Source organism: Oncorhynchus clarkii, chromosome 4 (genome assembly GCF_045791955.1).
Source record: "Oncorhynchus clarkii lewisi isolate Uvic-CL-2024 chromosome 4, UVic_Ocla_1.0, whole genome shotgun sequence".
Lineage (NCBI taxonomy): Eukaryota > Metazoa > Chordata > Actinopteri > Salmoniformes > Salmonidae > Oncorhynchus > Oncorhynchus clarkii.
In genome coordinates, this window is record NC_092150.1 from 23,274,967 (window position 1) to 23,301,294 (window position 26,328).

General features: G+C 43.8%; 1 protein-coding gene across 3 annotated transcripts in view; it reads right to left on the reverse strand.

Moving 5' to 3' along the window:
- The window catches only part of LOC139406612 (cytosolic carboxypeptidase 6-like), a 465,185-nt gene that overhangs the window by 239,636 nt on the left and 199,221 nt on the right, over positions 1 to 26,328 (reverse strand). For all 3 annotated transcript variants that reach the window (XM_071149384.1, XM_071149383.1, XM_071149385.1), the window contains exon 4: positions 15,174 to 15,268. In XM_071149384.1, coding sequence (XP_071005485.1) covers positions 15,174 to 15,268 — 95 coding nt within the window. The remainder of the gene's footprint in view (positions 1 to 15,173; positions 15,269 to 26,328) is intronic.

Below are 26,328 nucleotides of genomic sequence, written 5' to 3' on the forward strand. Positions count from 1 at the left end.
CATTTAAACAAAGTAAAAATCCCATGTGAAATGTCAGAATTATAGTAGAGAGAATTATTTATTTCAGTTTGTATTTCTTTCATCACATTCCCAGTGGGACAGAAGTTTACATACACTCAATTAGAATTTGGTAGCATTGCCTTTAAATTGTTTAACTTGGGTCAAACATTTCGGGTAGCCTTCCACAAGCTTTCCACAATAAGTTAGGTGAATTTTGGCCCATTCCTCCTGACAGAGCTGGTGTAACTGAGTCAGATTTGTAGGCCTCCTTGCTCACACACGCTTTTTCAGTTCTGCACACACATTTTCTATGGAATTGAGGTCAGGGCATTTTGATGGCCACTCAAATACCTTGACTTTGTTGTCCTTTGGAATTATGCTTGGGGTCATTGTCCATTTGGAAGACCCATTTGCGACCAAGCTTTAACTTCCTGACTGATGTCTTGAGATGTCTTGAGATGCTTCAATATATCCAAATCATCTACCTACCTCATGATGCCATCTATTTTGTGAAGTGCACCAGTCCCTCCTGCAGCTAAGCACCCTCACAACATGATGCTGCCACCCCCGTGCTTCACCGTTGGGATGGTGTTCTTCGGCTTGCAAGCACCCCCCTTTTTTCCTCCAAACACAACAATTGTCATTATGACCAAACAGTTACATTTTTCAGACCAGAGGACATTTCCCCAAAAAGTACGATCTTTGTCCCCATGTGCAGTTGCAAACCATAGTCTGGCTTTTTTATGGCGGTTTTGGAGCAGTGGCTTCTTCCTTGCTGAGCGGCCTTTCAGGTTATGTCGATATAGGACTCGTTTTACTGTGGATATAGATACTTTTGTCCCTGTTTCCTCCAGCATCTTCACAAGGTTATTTGCTGTTGTTCGGGGATTGATTTCACACCAAAGTACGCTCATCTCTAGGAGACAGAACGTTTCTCCTTCCTGAGCAGTGTGATGGCTGCGTGGTCCCATGGTGTTTATACTTGCGTACTATTGTTTGTACAGATGAACGTGGTACCTTCAGGCGTTTGGAAATTGCTCCCAAGGATGAACCAGATTTGTGGAGGTCTACAATTTTTTTCTGAGGTCTTGGCTGATTTCTTTTGATTTTCCCATGATGTCAAGCAAAGAAGCACAGAGTTTGAAGGTAGGCCTTGATATACATCCACATTAACCTATCAGAAGCTTTTAAAACCATGACATCCTTTTTTGGAATTTTCCAAGCTGTTTAAAGGCAGTCAAGTTAGTGTATCTACAGTTCTGACCCACTGGAATTGTGATACAGTGAATTATAAGTGAAATAATCTTTCTGTAAACAATTGTTGGAAAAATTACTTGTGTCATACACCCTGTCGATGTCCTAATCGACTTGCCAAAACTATAGTTTGTTAACAAGAAATTTGTGGAGTGGTTGAAAAACGAGTTTTAATGACTCCAAACCTAAGTGTATGTAAACTTCCGACTTCAACTGTATATTTCAAAGTAGCCACCCTTTGTCTTGATGACAGCTTTGCACACTCTTGGCATTCTCTCAACCAGCTTCATGAGGTAGTCACCTGGAATGCATTTCAATTAACAGGTGTGCCTTGTTAAAAGTTAATTTGTGGAATTTCTTTCCCTCTTAATGCATTTAAGCCAATCAGTTGTGTTGTGACAAGGTAGGGGTGGTATACAGAAGATACCTGGATCCAGAGGTGGGGGTGGAAGGGTGTCGTGGGGATGGGTGTATCTGCCAGACATGCTGAGGCACAGGGCTGAAGTGGGAAACAGGGTTATGTGATCAAGTGTGCCCATTCAACAGGAGCATTGACATCTGTCATAAGGTGATCAAGGGCAGCCATCGAAACGCCAGGTATCTTCCACAGGAAACTGTCAACATCTGCCAACCCCTGGTCACAGGCTAATGGGGAAAACATTAGAATGAGATGCCATAGAGCAACAATAAACTACATCGTATCTCACCGCCAGATTCACACCTTTTACACTCCATGTTACCTAAGGGCTGTTCAGATTAGTTGAGATACACTTTATCTCTGTGCTCTGTTCAAATGCTTTGTGTTCAAATGTTTTTGATCTTGACCTGCTGGGAGAAACTATGCCAAATCCTTTGAAATCATAAAATATAACTGGCTGTGCTGTAAAAAATAAAACTATTTTCTACATTGTTCTGAGAGAAAAAGTGGATACCTGTAAATATGTTCTACAAGATGTGTTAAGGGATACAAAGGGGAATAGATAGAGTTGGTCATTGGGGACTGCTTTTGGCTATTGATGTCAGTGTTAGAATGTTACCCAGAATTCAAGCCCTTCCTAACTGTATTTTCAAAGACTGGGCCTGTTTGTGGCTTTATGCAGAAATGCAATGACCCTGTGCCATTTATGAAAGGGAATTATCCAACTGAGAACCATTATGCCTACATTATGTCACACTGCCCCTAATTTCAATTGTTTTGTCAATTAGCAGAAACTCTTATCCAGAGAAATTTAGGGAACATTGGCAGATTTTTCACCTAGTCGGCATGGGGATTCGAACCAGCGGTCTTTCGGTTACTGGCCCAGCGCTCTTTATCGCTAGACTACCTGCCGCACATCAAAGGACTGCATGGGGAGGCCTAATCAAACAGAGGCCTTCCACATATAACGCCTGCACCCACTACCACAACCCAGTGCAAAACATATGCATGGTGGAGGGGTCAAGGCTGGGAAAAGGGAAAGACAGTGTTTAATATTCTACTGAACCTGTATTGTTTCTGGAGGATCTGAATAGCAAGGGTTTTCTATGCAATTACAGCGGTGTGACGAACGGCCAGAGGGCCCTGCTTTACACACTTTATTGCTGTGTGTGAGCAAGAAGGTGTCCTTTTTTAAGTTTGTGTGAAACTGAGAACTGTGGTCAGGATACACCAGGCTACTGGCATTACATTAATATTCACCAGGCTACTGGCATTACACAAATATTCACCAGGATACTGGCATTACACAAATATTCACCAGGATACTGGTTTACACAAATATTCACCAGGATACTGGCATTACACAAATATTCACCAGGATACTGGTTTACACAAATATTCACCAGGATACTGGCATTACATAAATATTCACCAGGATACTGGCATTACATAAATATTCACCAGGATACTGGCATTACACAAATATTCACCAGGCTACTGGCATTACATAAATATTAACCAGGCTACTGGCATTACACAAATATTCACCAGGCTACTGACATTACACAAATATTCACCAGGCTACTAGCAGTACATAAATATTCACCAGGCTACTGGCATTACACACATATTCACCAGGCTACTGACATTACACATCTGGCTAAAATATTACTGTAGCTCTGCTGGAATCACTTTCATAGATAACTTTGATGCCTTCTGGAAACAGAATGACAGAGTCCATCCAAATCATCTTGGCTCCTGGACTCTATCCACGCTTTTCAAGGCTGCATTGAAACAATGACATATCAATGACCAGCTCAGTTAATCCCTACCATTGTGACAACGAGTCATCATAATGCTGCATCAAATGTACATTATCCTAGGGGCGTTGGCAGACACAATGTAAGTAACTTAATTTATGTCCCCCTAATTTCCCTGAATTGTTGATCCTACAACTATTGTATGCAGTAATCACAGTAATCATGAGCCTATGAACCAGAGTTACACTGTTAGCACTGAGGCGGTGCCCTAGTAGGAAGACCATCAGCTCCAACATAAATAACATGCGCAAGTCTAATTCTGATAAGCTTTCCATTAAAGCATTAAAAACTGTCACACCCTGATCAGTTTCAGCTGTCCTCGTTATTGTCTCAACCCCCTCCAGGTGACGCTTGTTTTCTCTCTTGTATGTTTCCAAGTCAACCAGCGTTTTTCCCGTTCGCCTGCTTTTTGCATCTCCTTTTTCTAGTACTCCCCGTACTCCCCGTTTTGACCCTTGCCTGTTTCTGGACTTTGTACCCACCTGCCTGACCAGTCTTCCTGCCTTGACCACGAGTCTGTCTGCCACTCTGTACCTCCTGGACTCTAATCTGGATTTTAACTTTTTGCCTGTCCACGACCATTCTCTTGCCTACCCCTTTGGATTAATAAACATTGTAAGACTCCAACCATCTGCCTCCTGTGTCTGCATTTGGGTCTCACCTTGTGGATAAGCAACCCAGAAAAGTGCTAAAAATAACCCATATTAACATATGCAGCCTGAGAAACAAGGTCCATGAAGTCAATAACTTGCTTGTAACAGATGACATTCATATTCTGAAACTTACTTAGACAATACCTTTGGTGATACAGTGGTAGCAATACATGGTTATAACATCTACCAAAAAGACAGAAATACCAACGGGGGCGGTGTTGCGGTCTATATTCAGAACCACATTCCTGTAAAGCTTAGAGACGATCTCATGTTAAATACTGTTGAAGTAATATGGTACAGGTTTATCTGTCTCACCTTAAGCCCATTCTTGTGGGAAGCTGCTATAGACCACCAAGTGCTAACAGTCAGTATCTGGATAATATGTGTGAAATGCTTGATAATGTATGTGATATCAACAGAGAAGTATACTTTCTGGGTGATTTAAATATTGACTGGCTTTCATCAAGCTGCCCACTCAAGAAAAAACAACAAACTGTAACCAGTGCCTAAAACCTGGTTCAGGTTGTCAGTCAACCTACTAGGGTAATTATAAATAGCACAGGAATGAAATCATCAACATGTATTGATCACATCTTTACTAATGCTGCAGAAATGTGCTTTAAAGTAGTATCCAAATCCATTGGATGTAGTGATCACAATATAGTCGCCATATCTAGGAAAACTAGAAAAACGTTTTGTAATGATTCATATGTTGATGATGTAAAGAATATTTGCTGGTCTGTAGTGTGTAATGAGGAGTAACCAGACACTGCACTTGACACATTTATGAAATTGCTCATTCCAGTTACTAATAAGCATGCACCCATTAAGAAAATGACTGTAAAAACTGTTAAATCCCCTTGGATTGATGAGGAATTGAACAATTGTATGGTGGAGAAGGATGAGGCAAAAGGTAAGACACATAAGTTTGGCAGCCCAGCTGATTGGTAATGCAAATTAAGATATCATGTAACTAAACTAAATAAAAATAAACTATACTATGAAACAAAAATAAATGATATAAAGAATGCCAGTAAAAAGCTTTGGAGCACATTACATTTTGGGAAAAAAGGAAAACTCGGCTCCATCATTCATTGAATCAGATGACTCGTTCATCACAAAACCTACTGATATTGCCAACTACTTTAATTACTTTTGATTGGCAAGACAAGCAGATTTAGGTATGACATGCCAGCAACAAACGCTGACATTATACATCCAAGTATATCTGACCAAATTAGACAAGAATTGTACTTTTGAATTCCATTAAGTCCGTGTGGAAAACATTGTTGTCTTTCAATGACAAGCCACTGGGATCTGACAATCTGGATGGAAAATTGCTGAGGATAATGGCGGACGATATTGTCACATCTTCAATTTAAGCCTACTAGAAAGTGTGTGCCCTCAGGCCTGGAGGGAAGCTAAAGTCATTCCGCTACCCAAGAATAGCAAAGCCCCCTTTACTGGTCAAATAGCCGACCAATCAGCCTGTTACCAACAACTAGTAAACGTCTGGGAAAAAATGGTGTTTGACCAGATACAATGCTATTTCACAGTAAACAAATTGACAACAGACTTTCAGCACGCTTATAGGGAAGGACACTCAACAAGCATAGCACTTACAGAAATGACTGATGATTGGCTGAGAGAAATTGATGATAAAATGATTGTGGGGGCTGTCTTGTTAGGCTTCAGTGCAGCTTTTGACATTAACAATCATAGTCTGTTGCTGGAAAAACATATGTGTTATGGCTTTACACCCCCTGTTATAATATGGATAAAGAGTTACTTGACTGTAACGTATACTCCCTCTCCAGCCTCTAGGTCATCAGGCTGCTGATTATCCAGCACACCTGCCACCATCGTCTCCCACACCTGCGCCTATTGACACTCACCTGGACTTCATCACCTCCTTGATTATCTTTCCTATATCTGTCACTCCCCTTGGTTCTTTCCTCAGGTGTTATTGACTCTGTTTTCATGTCGGTGCTTTGTTTGTGTTTTGTGTTCATTGTTTATTTTATTTATTAAAACACTCACGCCCTTAACTTGCTTCCTGACACTCAGCGTTACATTGTCTAACAGAACACAGAGGGTGTTCTTTAATGGAAGTCTCTCAAACATAATCCAGGTACAATCAGGAATTCCACAGGGTAGCTGTTTAGGCCCTTTACTCTTTTCAATTTTTACTAACATGCCACTGGCTTTGAGTAAAGCTAGTGGGTCTATGTATGCGGATGACTCAACACTATACACGTCAGCTACTACAGAAACTGAAATGACTGCAACACTTAACAAAGACCTGCAGTTCGTTTCGGAATGGGTAGCAATGAATAAGTTAGTCCTAAATATTTTGGGACAAGTCATTCACTAAACCCTAAACCTCTACATCTCATAATGAATCATGTGGAAATTGAGCAAGTTGAGGTAACTAAACTGCTTGGAGTAACCCTGGTTTGTAAACTGTCATGGTCAAAACATTGATACACCAGTAGCTAAGATGGGGAGAAGTCTGTCCATAATAAAGCGCTGTTCTGCCTTCTTAACACTATCAACAAGGCAGCTCCTACAGGCCCTAGTTTTGTTGCAACTTGACTACTTGCAGTGGGCTCAGAACAGGGCAGCACGACTGGCCCTTAAAAGTACACAGAGCTAACATTAATGGCAAGCATGTCAAGAGTAGGAAGAGTAGCTGCTGCCTTGGATTAATACAAAGTTGGGAGGCGACTAATAAGCTACAGTAAACATCTGCTGTCACTCTTAATAGTAGGGCATACAGTATATCAACAAATTAGGTGGTGATACTGTTGATATTTTGAATCGCAAAACTCTTGATTCAAGGTTGAATAAAGTTATTTACGTTGTCCTCAACAGGAGCTATCGGTTACCGTAAGCCTATTGGTCATTATTGTGTCCCACTTGTTGTTGATTCTTCACAAAAAAAATACAGTTTTATATCTTTATGTTTGAAGCCTGAAATGTGGCAAAAGGTCGCAAAGTTCAAGGGGGCCGAATACTTTCGCAAGGCACTGTATATATATATATATATATAGCCTCAAAACACAGTTAAAATGATACTTTTGATATCATGGATGGTCAGTCCTTGCATCCATACCTCTCTGTCTATTAACTTGAGAGTGGTTCAAATTCTCAAGACCCATCCCACAGCTTTTTACCAAAACAGAGGCTGCTTTGTTATTGTTTCAATTAAGGATTGTAGTTATAACTCTGGTCATGTTTTTAAGAAATTAAGCTTGTGTCACGGTGTATAATGACAGGAGACAGGCGCAGGAATACGGCACCGTTGAAAAAAAAATTCTACACCCAAAATAAAGTACGTCATGAAAACCACGGGGACGAAGCCCAAAACAAACACATGAATACAGGGTAACCCAAACAAAAGAGCCTCTAAATAATACACAGGATGAGACCAGTAATAACAAGTGCACAATAACATGTACAGTGAGAGGTTAAAGTATTTGATCCCCTGCTGATTTTGTACGTTTGCCCACTGACAAAGAAATTATCAGTCTATAATTTTAATGGTAGGTTTATTTGAACAGTGAGAGACAGAATAACAACAAAAAAAATGTTATAAATTGATTTGCATTTAAGGAGGGAAATAAGTATTTGACCTCTCTGCAAAACATGACTTAGTACTTGGTGGCAAAACCCTTGTTGGCAATCAGAGGTCAGACGTTTCTTGTATTTGACCACCAGGTTTGCACACATCGCAGGAGGGATTTTGTCCCACTCCTCTTTGTAGATCTTCAAGTCATTAAGGTTTTGAGGCTGACGTTAGGCAACTCGAACCTTCAGCTCCATCCACAGATTTTCTATGGGATTAAGGTCTGGAGACTGGCTAGGCCACTCCAGGAACTTAATGTGCTTCTTCTTGAGCCACTCCTTTGTTGCCTTGGCCGTGTGTTTTGGGTCATTGTCATGCTGGAATACTCATCCACGACCCATTTTCAATGCCCTGGCTGAGGGAAGGAGGTTCTCACCCAAGATTTGACGGTACATGGCCCCGTCCATCGTCCCTTTGATGCGGTGAAATTGTCCTGTCCCCTTAGCAGAAAAACACCCCCAAAGCATAATGTTTCCACCTCCATGTTTGACGGTGGGGATGGGGTTCTTGGGGTCATAGGCAGCATCCTTCCTCCTCCAAACACGGCGAGTTGAGTTGATGCCAAAGAGCTCCATTTTGGTCACTTTCACCCAGTTGTCCTCTGAATCATCCAGATAGTCATTGGCAAACTTCAGACGGGCATGTATATGTGCTTTCTTGAGCAGGGGGACCTGCAGGATTTCAGTCCTTCACGGCGTAGCGTGTTACCAATTGTTTATTGGTGACTATGGTCCCAGCTGCCTTGAGACAATTGACAAGATCCTCCCGTGTAGTTCTGGGCTGATTCCTCATCGTTCTCATTATCATTGCAACTCCACGAGGTGAGATCTGGCATGGAGCCCCAGGACGAGGGAGATTGACAGTTCTTCCATTTGCGAATAATCGCACCAACTGTTGTCACCTTCTCACCAAGCTACTTGGCGATGGTCTTGTAGCCCATTCCAGTCTTGTGTAGGTCTACAATCTTGTCCCTGACATCCTTGGAGAGCTCTTTGGTTTTGGCCATGGTGGAGAATTTGGAATCTGATTGATTGATTGCTTCTGTGGACAGGTGTCTTTTATACAGGTAACAAACCGAGATTAGGAGCACTCCCTTTAAGAGTGTGCTCCTAATCTCAGCTCGTTACCTGTATAGAAGACACCTGGGAGCCAGAAATCTTTCTGATTGAGAAAGGGTCAAATACTTATTTCCCTCATTAAAATGCAAATCAATTTATAACATTTTTGACATACGTTTTTCTGGATTTTTTTGTTGTTATTCTGTCTCTCACTGTTCAAATAAACCTACCATTAAAATGATAGACTGATCATTTCTTTGTCAGTGGGCAAATGTACAAAATCAGCAGGGGATCAAAAACGTTTTTCCCTCATTGTAGCACAAGAACCGATACAACAGAGCACAGGTACTCACAAGACCAACGGACGTGGGACAATAATCGTCATGTACAATGGGGAACAGGGCACATATATACACAAACTAATCAGGGGGAATGGGAACCAGGTGTGCGTAATGAGACAAGACAGTCCGGGGTTGGTGGTAATAATAATCAATAATGCCTAGAAGGCCGGTGACGTAGACCTCCATAGCTGGTGAACGGAATGAGCAGCAGTTCCGGGGGGGATCCATGACATCTTGTGGATAAATATTTAAGGGACAGGCACAGCATGAGTACCTCGTTATTCTAATACCTTGTTTAAACACATCTTTCAGTAAAACTGTAGAAAGGGATCCTCTGTGTTTTTTTTTAAGACATCTGAAGGAATGAATAAAACTCTGTGAGATTACTAAGACCGAACATGGCATTGTTTGTTTGGCCACATGTGGTCTAGATGCTTTTAACAGCTTCTCCATTTGCTTTCCACTATGACAACAAAGCATCTTCTTTTGACAGTCACAGATATGGAAAAAATCAAGCAAATTGCAAAGAATTTTAACTACCTGATCAATGCAGGATGGGTTAAAGAAGAAAAAGAGAACCAGAGAAGAGAGAGGGTGACAGACAGGGAGGAAATAGAGAATAGATTGCTTTTGCTGTATTTATCAGTAGAAAAGTCCCTTTTAACCCAAAAGTCTTTATCTCTCCGCAGGAGCAGTTCTTCCTGGGGCCCCTCATTGCGCTACTAGGGGGCTAGGTTGTGTTCCCCTGTGAGAGACAGCATTCCGATTAGAGCCCATTGCCAAGTGCAGGGATCCATCGTGAGCCTGAAGGTGCAGTAATTAGAGAAGAAAAAGCACTGGATTTATACTGTGTTACAGCAAGCAGGTTATGCCAGGTGATAAATGCTAGCGTTGAGGGAGCTGACATACCTGGAGCACCACGTGAGCTGCTGGTCCATTCTGAAACCGTCCATCAGTATTAGTTGGATCAGAATGGCGGAGAGATGGGGAGATGTCATCCGATGTAATGTTTAAGAGCCAGTGAGTTAATGTATTGTGAAAGCCCCTCGGTCATTGTTATCCAAATGGTACTTTTTATTAGAAGCCCTCTCACTTCTTGATATATCTCCCAAGTGAACTTCACTGCTCTGTAGTTAAGTGGATTAAAGCCAATGCACAGCTCATGCGTGGGTGTTTGGAGTCAGCCTGCTCTCAACAGGTCTGTGGGCTTTTTAAAATTCTGCTCATCCACCCTCGAGCTGCATGATGAAGAGCTTGCAGACAATTGAACTGTCCGACTTCTGATCTCTCTGGTTTCCTTCGAGGAATATGGGTTTTCTCTGAGAGGGGGCAGGCTCAAGCTAGGACATAACTCATCTCTTTGCAGTGTGATTCTCTGATTTTACCATTGCAAAACTATCCACCACCAGCCCTAGCAGCAGAAAATCACATATTTTCTAAGACCGAGGTACTTATCTTGGAGTCAAAGCACAGAGATAGAATCTGGCTGAATATTTTAATTCACAGGCAATAAAGAGGTAGGTAAAAAAAAACAGGTAAAAAACCTAGGTGTTATTTTAGATTCTGAACTCAATTTCGAATCACACAATAGGAATGTGACCAAAATAGATTTTTACAACCTGACAAACATTGCCAAGGTGCGGCTGTTTCTTTCTCAGGCTGATACAGAGAGACTCATCCATGCTTTTATTACAAGCTTGCTTAACTTCTGTAACACTCCCCTGTCTGGTCTATCCAAGAAAGCCATTGGTCAACTGCAAAACATGCAGAATGCTGCAGCATGGGTACTGACCAAGGCCAGACGTAGAGCACACATTATACTGGTTTTAAGGTCTCTGCACTGGCTGCCTGTGAGTTTTAGAATTCATTTTAAGATTATTCTATTGGTTTTTAAATCAATCCATGATTGTGCACCTCAATACATGTCAGACATGCTTTTAAGTTATGTACCCAGTACGTCCCTCAGGTCCTCTGGCACTGGTCTTTTAATGATCTAAAAGCCTAGGACCAAGAGGTATGGAGAGGCAGCCTTTAGTTATTATGCCCCCATTCTCTGGAATAGCCTGCCAGACAACCTGAGGGGTGGACATAGATATCTGTGGACATAGATATCTTAATCACCTTTATAGTTGTTCTGTGTTTATTGTTGTTCTTTAATTTTTTTATACTCTTATGTTTGTTGTGTAGTTAATATTTACGTTTTTATTTTCATTGTTTTTAATAGTTTTGATGGCTGCCCTTGATCGCCTTATGACAGAGGCTCCTGTTGAATGGGCACACTTGATCACGTAACCCTGTTTCCCACGTCAGCCCTGTGCCTCGGCATGTCTGGCAGATGCACCCAGCCCCACGACACCCTCCCGCCCCCACCTCTGCATCCACCACTCTACGGCCATTACCGATGACAGCAATCACATAAACAACCAACGGTTCATATGCAAATTGTACGCACGCACGCACACACACACACACACACACACACACACACACACACACACCCTATTCTATTCAACTAAGACATTATTCTTATCTTGTATTATTTCTTATGGTTGTTGCATTGTGGAAAAGGAACCTGCTTTTAGTTGGACGGTGTATACAATGTGTATCCCGTACAAATTTATAAAAACTTGAAATGACAAATTATTTTGGGTGCCAGAGCCCGGCGATATGGACAAAAAGTTATATCGCGATAAATGTAAAAAAAAATCTCGATAACAACAAACAACAATAAAGTACAGTTACTTTACATTCGCAGCAGGCTCTAGATAATTTTCTTCCAGTGCCAAGTAAGACAACTGAGATGGTAGCCTATGATTCACAAATTAAGCTACTGTACTTCATGTAACTGTCACACCCACCAGGGACATTCTGGACCTCATCGAAGGATTTCCAATGCCGACACCCCGGTCAACCAGGTAGGAAGCCAGGTGGTGCTTCCTGGAGGGGGGGGTACTGTCACACCCTGATCTGTTTCACCTGTCTTTGTGATTGTCTCCACTCCCCTCCAGGTGTTGCCCATCTTCCCCATTATCCCCTGTGTATTTATACCTGTGTTCTTTGTTTGTCAAGCCTCCCAGCGTTTTCCCCTTGCTCCTGTCTTTTTCTAGTTCCTGTTTTTGACCATTCTGCCTGCCCTGACCAAGAGCCTGGCTGCCGTTTGTACCTTGTCACACCACCCTGGATTATTGACCTCTGCCTGCCCTGACCCTGAGCCCACCTTCACCCCAGTCTGAGTTCCTGAGCGCTATAGAGCAGGTTTTCATCAAGGATCTCTATGTACTTTGCTCCATTCATCTTCGCCTTGATCCTGACTAGTCTCCCAGTCCCTGCCGCTGAAAAACATCCCCACAGCATGATGCTGCCACCACCATGCTTCACCGTAAGGATGGTGCCTTGTTTCCTCCAGATGTGACGGTTGGCATTCAGGCCAAAGAGTTCAATCTTGACTTCATCAGACCAGAGAATCTTGTTTCTCATGATCTGAGAGTCCTTTAGATGCCTTTTGGCAATCTCCAAGCGGGCTGTCATGTGCTTTTTACTAAAGAGTGGCTTCCATCTGGCCACTCTACCATAAAATCAAATCAAATGTTATTGGTCACATACACATGGTTAGCAGATGTTAATGTGAGTGTAGCAAAATGCTTGTGCTTCTAGTTCTGACTATGCAGTAATCTGACAAATTCACAACAACTACCTTATACACACAAATACACACAAATGTAAAGGGATGAATAGAATATCTACATATAAATATATGGATGAGCGATAGCGTGCGGCATAGGCAAGATGCAGTAGATGGTATAGAATACAGTATATACATATGAGATGAGTAATGTAGGATATGTAAACATTATTCAAGTGGTGTTATTTAAAGTGACTAGTGATACCTTTATTAGGTCCATTTATTTAAGTGGCCAGAGATTTGAGTCTGTATGTTGGCAGCAGCCTCTCATTGTTAGTGGTGGCTGTTTAACAGTCTGATGGCCTTCAGATAGAAGCTGCTTTTCAGTCTTTCGGTCCCAGCTTTGATGCACCTGTACTGACCTCGTCTTCTGGATGATAGCGCTAGTGAATAGGCAGTGGCTGGGGTGGTTGTTGTCCTTGATGATCTGTTTTGCCTTCCTGTGACATCGGGTGCTGTAGGTGTCCAAAAAGGCCTGATTGGTGGAGTGCTGCAGAGATGGTTCTCCTTCTGGAAGGTTCTCCTATCTCCACAGAGGAACTCTACAGCTCTATCAGATTGACCATCGGGTTCTTGGTCACCTCCCTAAACCAAGGCCCTTCTCCCGATTGCTCAGTTTGGCCGGGCGGCCAGCTCTAGGAAGAGTCTTGGTGGTTCCAAACTTCTTCCAATTAAGAATGATGGAGGCCACTGTGTTCTCTGGGACCTTCAATGCTGCAGATACTTTTTGGTACCCTTCCCCAGATCTGTGCATCGATACAATCTCTGACCACCTACGGACAATTCCTTTGACCTCATGGCTTGTTATTTGCTCTGACATGCACTGTCAACTGTGGGACCTTATATAGAGAGGTGTGTGCCTTTCCAAATCATGTCCAATCAATTGAATATACCACAGGTGGACAACAATCAAGTTGTAGAACCATCTCAAGGATTATCAATGGAAACAGGATGCACCTGAGCTCAATTTCGAGTCTCTTAAAAAAGGGTATGCATACTTATGTAAATAAGGTATTTCTGTTTTTATTGTTAATAAATTACAATACATTTCTAAAAACCTGTTTCTGATTTGTCAATATAGGGTATTGTGTGTAGATTGATGAGGGAAAAATATTATTGAATACATTTTAGAGTAAAGCTGTAACGGGAAAAAGTCAAGGGGTCTGAATACCTTCCGAATGCACTGTTCCCGACTCTGACATTGCTCGTCCTGATATTTCTAAATTCCTTTCTTTACATTTTTGGGATTTGTGTGTATTGTTTTGTATTGTTAGGTATTACTGCACTGTTAATTGATCACTGAATTTTACGTGACCAATAAAATTTGATTTGAAGTGGGTTCAAATCTTCCTAGAAGTCATAGAGGATGCACAGGGGCCATGTCAAAATGCTGCATTTTGGCACTTTATTGAATGTCCGATATGGTCTATATATTAAAGGGCACTTCATTTAATATAAAAGGCTTATAAAATTATATTTTTCTGCACAATGTCTACAAAAAATAGCATAAGGTCGCAAAAGGCACTCATTTCGTGGAACGACCCACAAATCAATGGATTTTAAAAGAATGATGCAAAACTATACATGATCACAGATAAAGTAACATGTTGAGTTAGAGATGAATAGGTACATTATGACTAAGCAGGTCTGTGGAAATACCTAATATAGCTGGTAAGGGGTCTTACATTTGACACAAAGCAGTGTGACACAGAGGACAGTTTTCAGTTACAGGAGAAAATGAAACCTACGTAGGTCCACGTCTACGACAAAGTGTTACGTATGCAGCTGTTCTCGTCTCAGTTCTAATTATCTAATCAACATCCCTGTCACTGTCCCTCAAACTACCAGACCATCGCTGTCATGGAAACAAAACATCTTTAGCAACATCTCCAATCTCACAACTTCAAACACCCTATTTTTAAGGTCTGGAAAACTAAAGACGCACAGGTTGAACAGATAGTTTCAGAGAAATTAGAGGACAACTGAATGATCCACAAGCAAGTAGTACTTTGGACAGAACATCTACAAATCTACCCTCAACTTCATTGGTATAGACGTGTTGAGTGAGATCAACAGCCCCTTTATGCACCTGTTAGATGACTCTGATTCTGACAGTTTTGCTGGATTTAGCTATCTGTTATGGCCTGAGGTTGACTACATGTAGGTTCTCCTATCATAATAAACATGAAAGTTTCAGGTTTAAAGTAAAACCTCAGTTAACATTTGGGTTTAAGCTTTCATCATAAAGATAGGACACTCCCTTCTATCACATTAAGTGACGTGTTTTTTGTTTTAGTTTTCTTTAAAGTGTGACTGTACCATTTAGGCCGGCTGGTGGACTTCACCACGGGAGACATGCCATCCCTGTACAGGCTCTTGGTCTTGCTGAAGTTGACAATGTTGAAAATCACCCTCTGAAAGAAAAATGTGAACATTCCATTAGATTGGTAGAATTTGTGAACAAGAAAAAAGGGGTTGATATGAACGGGTAGAAATATCAGCAATGGACTGAATGAGAAAAGGGGGGAAGTTCACGATGTCAACACAACACAGTCAATTGTATATAATGACTGATTATTATGCCTGAATAGAGATAAGAAAGTGTGCTTCAACACATGATAGCACAACACACTATAAAGTAGAGATGAAAAGACATGTCTGTCAACAGATAGCGTGGTGAAACGGTGGCCTAGCAGATGATCATGCTGAAACAGGCAGGCTACCATGGGGCCAGCTTGGCTTTAAAACATGAATTCATGGCTAGGTGAGGGATATGTCCTGGGGTCCCACTCCTCCACCAGGATCCTGATTAGGATCAGGGGAGAGGTTTTAATAAATATATAAATAATGACAATAATATTATAATTGTACAGTAAATGAATCCTATTGATGGACCATATCAAATTACCAACTTAGTCCAGGTGGTGGAAGTGAACTGTGTGCTACTGAAATCCTATTACAAACCTCACTCCTCCCTGCCCCCCCCCCCCCCCCCCCCTCCTTGCCATCACAGGAGCAGGGATTGTGGCAGGCTGATTCAGACTTAGGTAAAATGACATTTAACTGATGTTCTGACTGGCAGCAGGCTCCTGTACCGTGGAGATAAGACCATCGCTGCTGGCATTTCAATTAAACTTCACTGCCCTGCACATCTGTTGCCAGCCTACTTTCAGCTTTTCCTCAGGCAAATACATCCTCATTTTCTGACTTATATTGGTCCTCTTTCTTCTTTTTCACCAATTCAGATTGTCTTATTTAGTGGCTGTGTCTCATACCTGTAATCTATTTGTTAAGCTTCTTTAACTCCAAGGTGGAGCTCTATACTCCACCAAGGCAGGCAGGCTGCAACAGTCTCTGATCTCCTGTTAAGACAAGGCAAAGTAAGTAGCCTTGTTAAAAGTTAATTTGTGGAATTTCTTTCCTTCTTAATGCGTTTCAGCCAATCAGTTGCGTTGTGACAAGGTAGGGGTGGTATACAGAAGATAGCCCTATTTGGTAAAAGACCAAGTCTATATTATGGTAAGAATAAGCAAAGAGAAATGACAGTTCATCATTACTTTAAGACATGAAGGTCAGTCAATCCGGAAAATTTCAACAACTTTGAACGTTTCTTCAAGTGTAGTCACAAAAACCATCAAGCGCTATGATGAAACTGGCTCTCATGAGGACAGCCACAGGAATCAAAGACCCAGAGTTATCTCTGCTGCAGAGGATAAGTTCATTAGAGTTAACTGCACCTCAGATTGCAGCCAAAATACATGCTTCACGGAGTTCAAGTAACAGACACATCTCAACATCCACTGTTCAATGCAGACTGCGTGAATCAGGCCTTCATGGTTGATTTGCTGCAAAGAAACCACTACTAAAGGACACCAATAATAAGAAGAGACTTGCTTGGGCCAAGAAACATGAGTAATGGACATTAAACCGGTGGACATCTGTCCTTTGGTTCCCACCGTGAAGCATGGCGGAGGAAGTGTGATGGTGTGGGGGTGCTTTGCTGGTGACACTGTCAGTGATTTACTTAGAATTCAAGGCACACTTAACCAGCATGGGTACCACAGCATTCTGCAGCGATATGCCATCCCATCTGGTTTGCGCTTAGTGGGACAATAATTTGTTTTTCAACAGGACAATGACTGAAAACACATCTCCAGACTGTGTAAGGGCTATTTGACCAAGAAGGAGAGTGATGGTGCTGCATCAGATGACCTGGCGTCCACAATCACCCGACCTCAACTCAATTGAGATGGTTTGGGATGAGTTGGACCACAGAGTGAAGGAAAAGCAGCCAACAGGTGATCAGCATATGTGGGAACTCCTTCAAGACGGTTGGAAAAGCATTCCAGGTGAAGCACGTTGAGAGAATGCCACGAATGTGCAAAGCTGTCATCAAGGCAAAGGGTGGCTACAAAGAACAAGACATATATCAGACTGGCCAATAAAAAGTAAAGATTAAGATGGGTAAAAGAAGACAGACACTGAATAGAGGAACTCTGCCTAAAAGGTTGCCTCTTCACTGTTAACTACTTTTGCAGGTACTATTTATTGAAGCTGCCAGTTGAGGACTTGTGAGGGGTCTGTTTCTCAAACTAGACACTCTAATGTACATGTCCACTTGCTCAGCTGTGCACCATGGCCTCCCACTCCTCTTTCTATTCTGGCTAGAGACAGTTTGCGCTGTTCTGTGAAGGGAGTAGTACACAGCGTTGCATGAGATCTTCAGTTTTCTTGGCAATTTCTCACATGGAAAATACTTAATTTCTCAGAACAAGAATAGACTGACGAGTTCCAGAAGAAAGGTCTTTGTTTCTGGCCATTTTGAACCTGTAACCGAACCCACAAATGCTGATGCTCCAGATACTCAACTAGTCTAAAGAAGGCCAGTTTTCATCTGTGCTAACATAATTGCAAAAGGGTTTCCTAATGAACAATTAGCCTTTTAAAATTATAAACTTGAATTAGCTAACACAACATGCCACTGGAACACAGAAGTGATGGTTGCTGATAATGGGCCTCTGTACACCTATGTAGATATTCCCCCCCAAAATCAGCTGTTTCCAGCTACAATAGTCATTTACAACATTAACAATGGCTATACTGTATTTCTGATCAATTTGATGTTGCAAAAAAATGTGTTTTTCTTTAAAAAACAAGGACATTTCTTAGTTACCCCAAACTTTTGAACGGTAGTGTATATTTATTTTTTTACAATAAAAGTGACTCCATTATACACCATTCATTTCCATTAGGCACAAAATAATCTGAAACACAACCAAAACAAACCGGCAACTGCATCCAACAAATTTGTTGAGTCACAAGCTAGACATGGTGTACTAAAATACCCTCACATTAAAGCTGACAGTGTGCACTTTATGTTATGCACGTGAGTGAGGACCCAAAAGCGGTTTAACAAAAACAGAGTCCTTTAATGTCAAAACACAGATGTATATAATGGCAAAATAGACAACCCGCAGAGAGGGCGATAAATGAATCATAAAGTCCTTCTGATATTTACAGAAGAGTCCCCCTTCTAGCAGCAGAGGAGAATAGCTGGGTTAGAGTCCCCTTCTTAGCAGCAGAGGAGAATAGCTGGGTTAGCGGCGACAGACTGCTGGTCTCTCTGGGTAGGCGCGGGTCGTAGAGGACAGAGGTACCTGATCACACGTAGCATCAGATGAACAGGCAGATTCCGACAGGACGGGACAAGGGTGAAGCAAACGAGACGATAGTTTGGTTCTGGCATGAGAAACTCAAACGAGAATCTGACAAAGACAGCTGCAGGAACAGAGAGAGAAATAGAGACCTAATCAGAGGGAAAAAAGGAACAGGTGGGAAAAGGGTGAATGAGGTAGTTTAGAGAAGATGAGGAACAGCTGGGAGAAGGAGAGGAAGAGAAGGTAACCTAATACGACCAGCAGAGGGAGACGAAGTGAAGAGAAAAAACAGGAACAAGACATAATATGACAATACATGACAGTACCCCCCCCACTCACCGAGCGCCTCCTGGCGCACTCGAGGAGGAAACCTGGCGGCAACGGCGGAAATCATCGATCAGCGAACGGTCCAGCACGTCCCGAGAGGGAACCCAACTCCTTTCCTCAGGACCGTACCCCTCCCAATCCACTAGGTACTGATGACCACGGCCCCGAGGACGCATGTCCAAAATCTTACGGACCCTGTAGATAGGTGCGCCCTCGACAAGGATGGGGGGGGGTGGAAGACGAGCGGGGGCGCGAAGAACGGGCTTAACACAGGAGACATGGAAGACCGGGTGGACGCGACGAAGATATCGCAGAAGAAGAAGTCGCACTGCGACAGGATTAATGATCTGAGAAATACGGAATGGACCAATGAACCGCGGGGTCAACTTGCGAGAAGCTGTCTTAAGGGGAAGGTTCTGAGTGGAGAGCCAAACTCGCTGACCGCGACAATATCTAGGACTCTTAGTTCTACGCTTATTAGCGGCTCTCACAGTCTGCGCCCTATAACGGCAAAGTGCAGACCTGACCCTCTTCCAGGTGCGCTCGCAACGTTGGACAAAAGCCTGAGCGGAGGGGACGCTGGACTCGGCGAACTGAGACGAGAACAGCGGAGGCTGGTACCCGAGGCTACTCTGAAAAGGAGATAGCCCGGTCGCAGACGAAGGAAGCGAGTTGTGGGCGTATTCTGCCCAGGGGAGCTGTTCTGACCAAGACGCAGGGTTACGAAAAGAAAGACTGCGTAAGATGCAACCAATAGTCTGATTGGCCCGTTCTGCTTGACCGTTAGACTGGGGGTGAAAGCCGGAAGAGAGACTGACGGAAGCCCCAATCAAACGGCAAAACTCCCTCCAAAATTGAGACGTGAATTGCAGACCCCTGTCCGAAACGACGTCTGACGGAAGGCCATGAATTCTGAAAACATTCTCGATGATGATTTGTGCCGTCTCTTTAGCAGAAGGGAGCTTAGCGAGGGGAATAAAATGAGCCGCCTTAGAGAACCTATCGACAACCGTAAGAATAACAGTCTTCCCCGCTGACGAAGGCAGTCCGGTGATAAAATCTAAGGCGATGTGAGACCACGGTCGAGAGGGAATGGGAAGCGGTCTGAGACGGCCGGCAGGAGGGGAGTTACCGGACTTAGTCTGCGCGCAGACCGAACAAGCAGCCACGAAACGACGCGTGTCATGCTCCCGAGTGGGCCACCAAAAACGCTGGCGAATGGAAGCAAGCGTACCTCGAACGCCGGGGTGGCCGGCTAACTTTGCAGAGTGAGCCCACTGAAGAACGGCCAGACGAGTAGGAACGGGAACGAAAAGAAGGTTCCTAGGACAAGCGCGCGGCGACGGAGTGTGAGTGAGTGCTTGCTTTACCTGCCTCTCAATTCCCCAGACAGTCAACCCGACAACACGCCCCTCAGGGAGAATCCCCTCGGGGTCAGTGGAGGCTACTGAAGAACTGAAGAGACGAGATAAAGCATCAGGCTTGGTGTTCTTAGAGCCCGGACGATAAGAAATTACGAACTCGAAACGAGCGAAAAACAGCGCCCAACGAGCCTGACGCGCATTAAGTCGTTTGGCAGAACGGATGTACTCAAGGTTCCTATGGTCAGTCCAAACGACAAAAGGAACGGTCGTCCCCTCCAACCACTGTCGCCATTCGCCTAGGGCTAAGCGGATGGCGAGCAGTTCGCGGTTTCCCACATCATAGTTACGTTCCGACGGCGACAGGCGATGAGAAAAATACGCGCAAGGGTGGACCTTGTCGTCAGAGAGGGAGCGCTGAGAAAGAATGGCTCCCACGCCCACCTCTGACGCGTCAACCTCGACAACGAACTGTCTAGAGACGTCAGGTGTAACAAGGATAGGAGCGGATGTAAAACGATTCTTGAGGAGATCAAAAGCTCCCTGGGCGGAAACGGACCACTTAAAGCACGTCTTGACAGAAGTAAGGGCTGTGAGAGGAGCTGCCACCTGACCGAAATTACGGATGAAACGACGATAGAAATTCGCGAAGCCGAGAAAGCGCTGCAGCTCGACGCGTGACTTAGGAACGGGCCAATCAATGACAGCTTGGACCTTAGCGGGATCCATCTTAATGCCTTCAGCGGTATTAACAGAACCGAGAAATGTGACGGAGGAGGCATGAAAAGTGCACTTCTCAGCCTTCACAAAAAGACAATTCTCTAAAAGGCGCTGGAGGACACGTCGAACGTGCTGAACATGAATCTGGAGTGACGGTGAAAAAATCAGGATATCGTCAAGGTAAACGAAAACAAAGATGTTCAGCATGTCTCTCAGGACGTCATTGACTAATGCCTGAAAGACAGCTGGAGCGTTAGCGAGGCCGAAAGGAAGAACCCGGTATTCAAAGTGCCCTAACGGAGTGTTAAACGCCGTTTTCCACTCGTCCCCCTCCCTGATGCGCACGAGATGGTAAGCGTTACGAAGGTCCAACTTAGTGAAAAACCTGGCTCCCTGCAGGATCTCGAAGGCTGAAGACATAAGAGGGAGCGGATAACGATTCTTCACTGTTATGTCATTCAGCCCTCGATAATCTATGCAGGGGCGCAGGGACCCGTCCTTCTTCTTAACAAAAAAAAACCCCGCTCCGGCGGGAGAGGAGGAGGGGACTATGGTACCGGCGTCAAGAGCTACAGACAAATAATCTTCGAGAGCCTTACGTTCGGGAGCCGACAGAGAGTATAGTCTACCCCGGGGGGGAGTGGTTCCCGGAAGGAGATCAATACTACCATCATACGACCGGTGCGGAGGAAGAGAGGTGGCCCTGGACCGACTGAACACCGTGCGCAGATCGTGATATTCCTCCGGCACCCCCGTCAAATCACCAGGCTCCTCCTGTGAAGAAGAGACAGAGGAAACAGGAGGGATAGCAGACATTAAACATTTCACATGACAAGAGACGTTCCAGGAGAGGATAGAATTACTAGACCAATTAATAGAAGGATTGTGACAAACTAGCCAGGGATGGCCCAAAACAACAGGTGTAAAAGGTGAACGAAAAATTAAAAAAGAAAGGGTTTCGCTATGATTACCAGAGACAGTGAGGGTTAAAGGTAGCGTCTCACGCTGAATCCTGGGGAGAGAACTACCATCCAAAGCGAACAAGGCCGTGGGCTCCCTTAACTGTCTGAGAGGAATGTCATGTTCCCGAGCCCAGGTCTCGTCCATAAAACAGCCCTCTGCCCCAGAGTCTATCAAGGCACTGCAGGAAGCTGACGAACCGGTCCAGCGTAGATGGACCGACAAGGTAGTGCAGGATCTTGAAGGAGAGACCAGAGTAGTAGCGCTCACCAGTAGCCCTCCGCTTAGTGATGAGCTCTGGCTTTTACTGGACATGAAGTGACAAAATGACCAGCGGAACCGCAATAGAGACAGAGGCGGTTGGTGATTCTCCGTTCCCTCTCCTTAGTCGAGATGCGGATACCCCCCAGCTGCATAGGCTCAGCACCCGAGCCGGCGGAGGAAGATGGTAGTGATGCGGAGAGGGGGGCAACGGAGAACGCGAGCTCCTTTCCACGAGCTCGGTGACGAAGATCAACCCGTCGCTCTATGCGAATAGCGAGTTCAATCAAGGAATCCACTCTGGAAGGAACCTCCCGGGAGAGAATCTCATCCTTTACCTCCGCGCGGAGACCCTCCAGGAAACGAGCGAGCAAAGCCGTCTCGTTCCAGTCACTGGAGGCAGCAAGAGTGCGAAACTCAATAGAGTAATCTGTTATGGATCGATTACCTTGACATAGGGAAGACAGGACCCTGGAAGCTTCCTCCCCAAAAACAGAACGATCAAAAACCCGTATCATCTCCTCCTTAAAGTCCTGATACTGGTTAGTACACTCAGCCCTCGCCTCCCAGATTGCCGTGCCCCACTCACGAGCCCGTCCAGTAAGGAGAGATATGACGTAGGCGATACGAGCTGTGCTCCTGGAGTAAGTGTTGGGCTTGAGAGAAAACACAATATCACACTGGGTGAGGAACGAGCGGCATTCAGTGGGCTCCCCAGAGTAACACGGCGGGTTATTGATTCTGGGCTCCGGAGATTCGAAAGCCCTGGAAGTGGCCGGTGGATCGAGGCGGAGATGTTGAATCTGTTCTGTGAGGTCGGAGACTTGGGCGGCCAGGGTCTCAACGGCATGTCGAGCAGCAGACAATTCCTGCTCGTGTCTGCCTAGCATCGCTCCCTGGATCTCGACGGCTGAGTGGAGAGGATCCGAAGTCGCTGGGTCCATTCTTGGTCAGATTCTTCTGTTATGCACGTGAGTGAGGACCCAAAAGCGGTTTAACAAAAACAGAGTCCTTTAATGTCAAAACACAGATGTATATAATGGCAAAATAGACAACCCGCAGAGAGGGCGATAAATGAATCATAAAGTCCTTCTGATATTTACAGAAGAGTCCCCCTTCTAGCAGCAGAGGAGAATAGCTGGGTTAGAGTCCCCTTCTTAGCAGCAGAGGAGAATAGCTGGGTTAGCGGCGACAGACTGCTGGTCTCTCTGGGTAGGCGCGGGTCGTAGAGGACAGAGGTACCTGATCACACGTAGCATCAGATGAACAGGCAGATTCCGACAGGACGGGACAAGGGTGAAGCAAACGAGACGATAGTTTGGTTCTGGCATGAGAAACTCAAACGAGAATCTGACAAAGACAGCAGCAGGAACAGAGAGAGAAATAGAGACCTAATCAGAGGGAAAAAAGGAACAGGTGGGAAAAGGGTGAACGAGGTAGTTTAGAGAAGCTGAGGAACAGCTGGGAGAAGGAGAGGAAGAGAAGGTAACCTAATACGACCAGCAGAGGGAGACGAAGTGAAGAGAAAGAACAGGAACAAGACATAATATGACAATACATGACACTTTAACCTCATAGTCGTTCTTTAATTTAAAATGCAAAGCCAAAAGAAGATAAAATTGACAAAAAAATATTTAAGTCAACAACATTGTAGTTACTCAACAATACTAACCTAATTGACAAAGTGGAATCATGTTTTTCGATTTTTTTTTAATTAAAAAATTAATAAATGTGATTGATATGTCTTGAGTCAATAAGTATTCAACCCCTTTGTTATGGCAAGCCTAAATAAGTTCAGGAGTCAAGGCTTGCATAACAAGTTACGTAATAAGTTGCATGGACTCACTCTGTGTGCAATAATAGTGTTTAACATGATTTTTGAATGACTATCTCATCTCTGTACCCCACACATACAATTATCTGTAAGGTCCCTCAGTTGAGTAGTGAATTTCAAAAACAGATTCAACCATAAAGATCAGGGAGGTTTTTCCAAGTTATTAATTACACTTTGGATGGTTTATCAATACACAGTCACAACAAAGATACAGGCGTCCTTCCTAAATCAGTTGCCATGGAGGAAGGAAACCGCTCAGGGATTTTACCATGGGGCCATTTTATTTATATATTTTTACATTTTTTATTTAACCTTTATTTAACTAGGCAAGTCAGTAAAAAAAAACTCTTACTAACAATTACGACCTACACAGCCCAAATCCGGACAAAGCTGGGGCAATTGTGCGCCGCACTTTGGGACTCCCAATCACGGCCAGTTGTGATACAGCCTGGATTTGAACCAGGGTGTCTGTAGTGACACCTCTAGCACTGAGATGCACTGCCTTAGACAGCTGCGCCACTTAGGAGTAATGGTGACTTTAAAACAGTTAGAGTTGAATGGCTGTTAAAGGAGAAAACTGAGGCTGGATAAACAACATTGAAGTTACTCCACAATACTAACCTAAGTGACAGAGTGAAAAGAAGAAAGCCTGTACAGAATACACATTTTCCAAAATATGCATCTGCTTGAAATAAGGCACTGAAGTAAAACTGCAAAAAAAGGTGGAAATTAACTTTATGTCCTGCGTACAAAGCCTTATGTTTGGGGCAAATCCAACATAGCACATCACTGAGTACCACTCATTGTATTTTCAAGCTAACAGACAGATAGATAGATAGATAGATAGATAGATAGATAGATAGATAGATAGATAGATAGATAGATAGATAGATAGATAGATAGATAGATAGATAGATAGATAGATAGATAGATAGATAGATAGATAGATAGATAGATAGATAGATAGATAGATAGATAGATAGATAGATAGATAGATAGATAGATAGATAGATAGATAGATAGATCGATCGATCGATCGATAGCTTTTTTTATTTCAGATCATGAAACATGGGACCAACACTTTCTTTACATGTTGCGTTTATATTTTTGTTCAGTATAAAACACTAATACACTGAGTATAGCTGCTCTTTCCATGACAAACTGACCAGGTGAATCCAGATGAAAGCTATGGTCCCTTATTGATGTCACCTGTTAAATTCACTTCAATCAGAGTAGATGTGTGCCATTCAGAGAGTGAATGGGCAAGAAAAAATATTTAAGTGCCCTTTGAACAGGGTATGGTTGTAGGTGTCAGGCGGTTTGAGTGTGTCAAGAACTACAATGCTGCTGGGTTTTTCATGCTCAAGTTTCCTGTGTACATCAGAATGGTCCACCACCCAAAGAACATCCGACCAACTTCACACAACTGTGGGAACCATAGGAGTAAACATGGGTAACCATCCCTGTGGAATGCTTTCGAAACCTTGTAGTGCCCATCCCCCAAACGAATTGTGGCTTTTCTGAGGGCAAAAGGGGGTGCAACTCAAAATTAGGAAGGTGTTCACCCATGACTACGTGGCCATGCACGCCTCCAACTCAATCATCAAGTTTGCAGACGACACTACAGTGGTAGGCTTGATTACCAACAACGACGAGACGGCCTACAGGGAGGAGGTGAAGGCCCTCGGAGTGTGGTGTCAGGAAAATAACCTCACACTCAACATCAACAATACAAAGGAGATGATCATGGACTTCAGGAAAGAGCAGAGGGAGCACCCCCCTATCCACATCGTCGGTACAGTAGTGGAGAAGGTGGAAGGTTTTAAGTTCCTTGGCATACACATCACAGACAAACTGAAATGGTCCACCCACACAGACAGCATCGTGAAGAAGGCGCAGCAGCGCCTCTTCAACCTCAGCAGGCTGAAGAAATTTGGCTTGTCACGAGAAACACTCACAAACTTTTACAGATGCACAATCGAGAGCATCCTGTCGGGTTGTATCACCACCTGGTATGGCAACTGCTCCGCCCACCACCGTAAGGCTCTCCAGAGGGTAGTGAGGTCTGCACAACTCATCACCGGGGGCAAACTACCTGCCCTCCAGGACACCTACACAACCCGATGTCACAGGAAGGCAAAAAGATCATCAAGGACAACAACCACCCGAGCCACTGCCTGTTCACCCCGCTATCATCCAGAAGGCAAGGTCAGTACAGGTGCATCAAAGCTGGGACCGAGAGACTGAAAAACAGCTTCTATCTAAAGACCATCAGACTGTTAAACAGCCATCACTAACATTGAGTGGCTGCTGCCAACATACTGACTAAAATCTCTAGCCACCGTAATAATAAA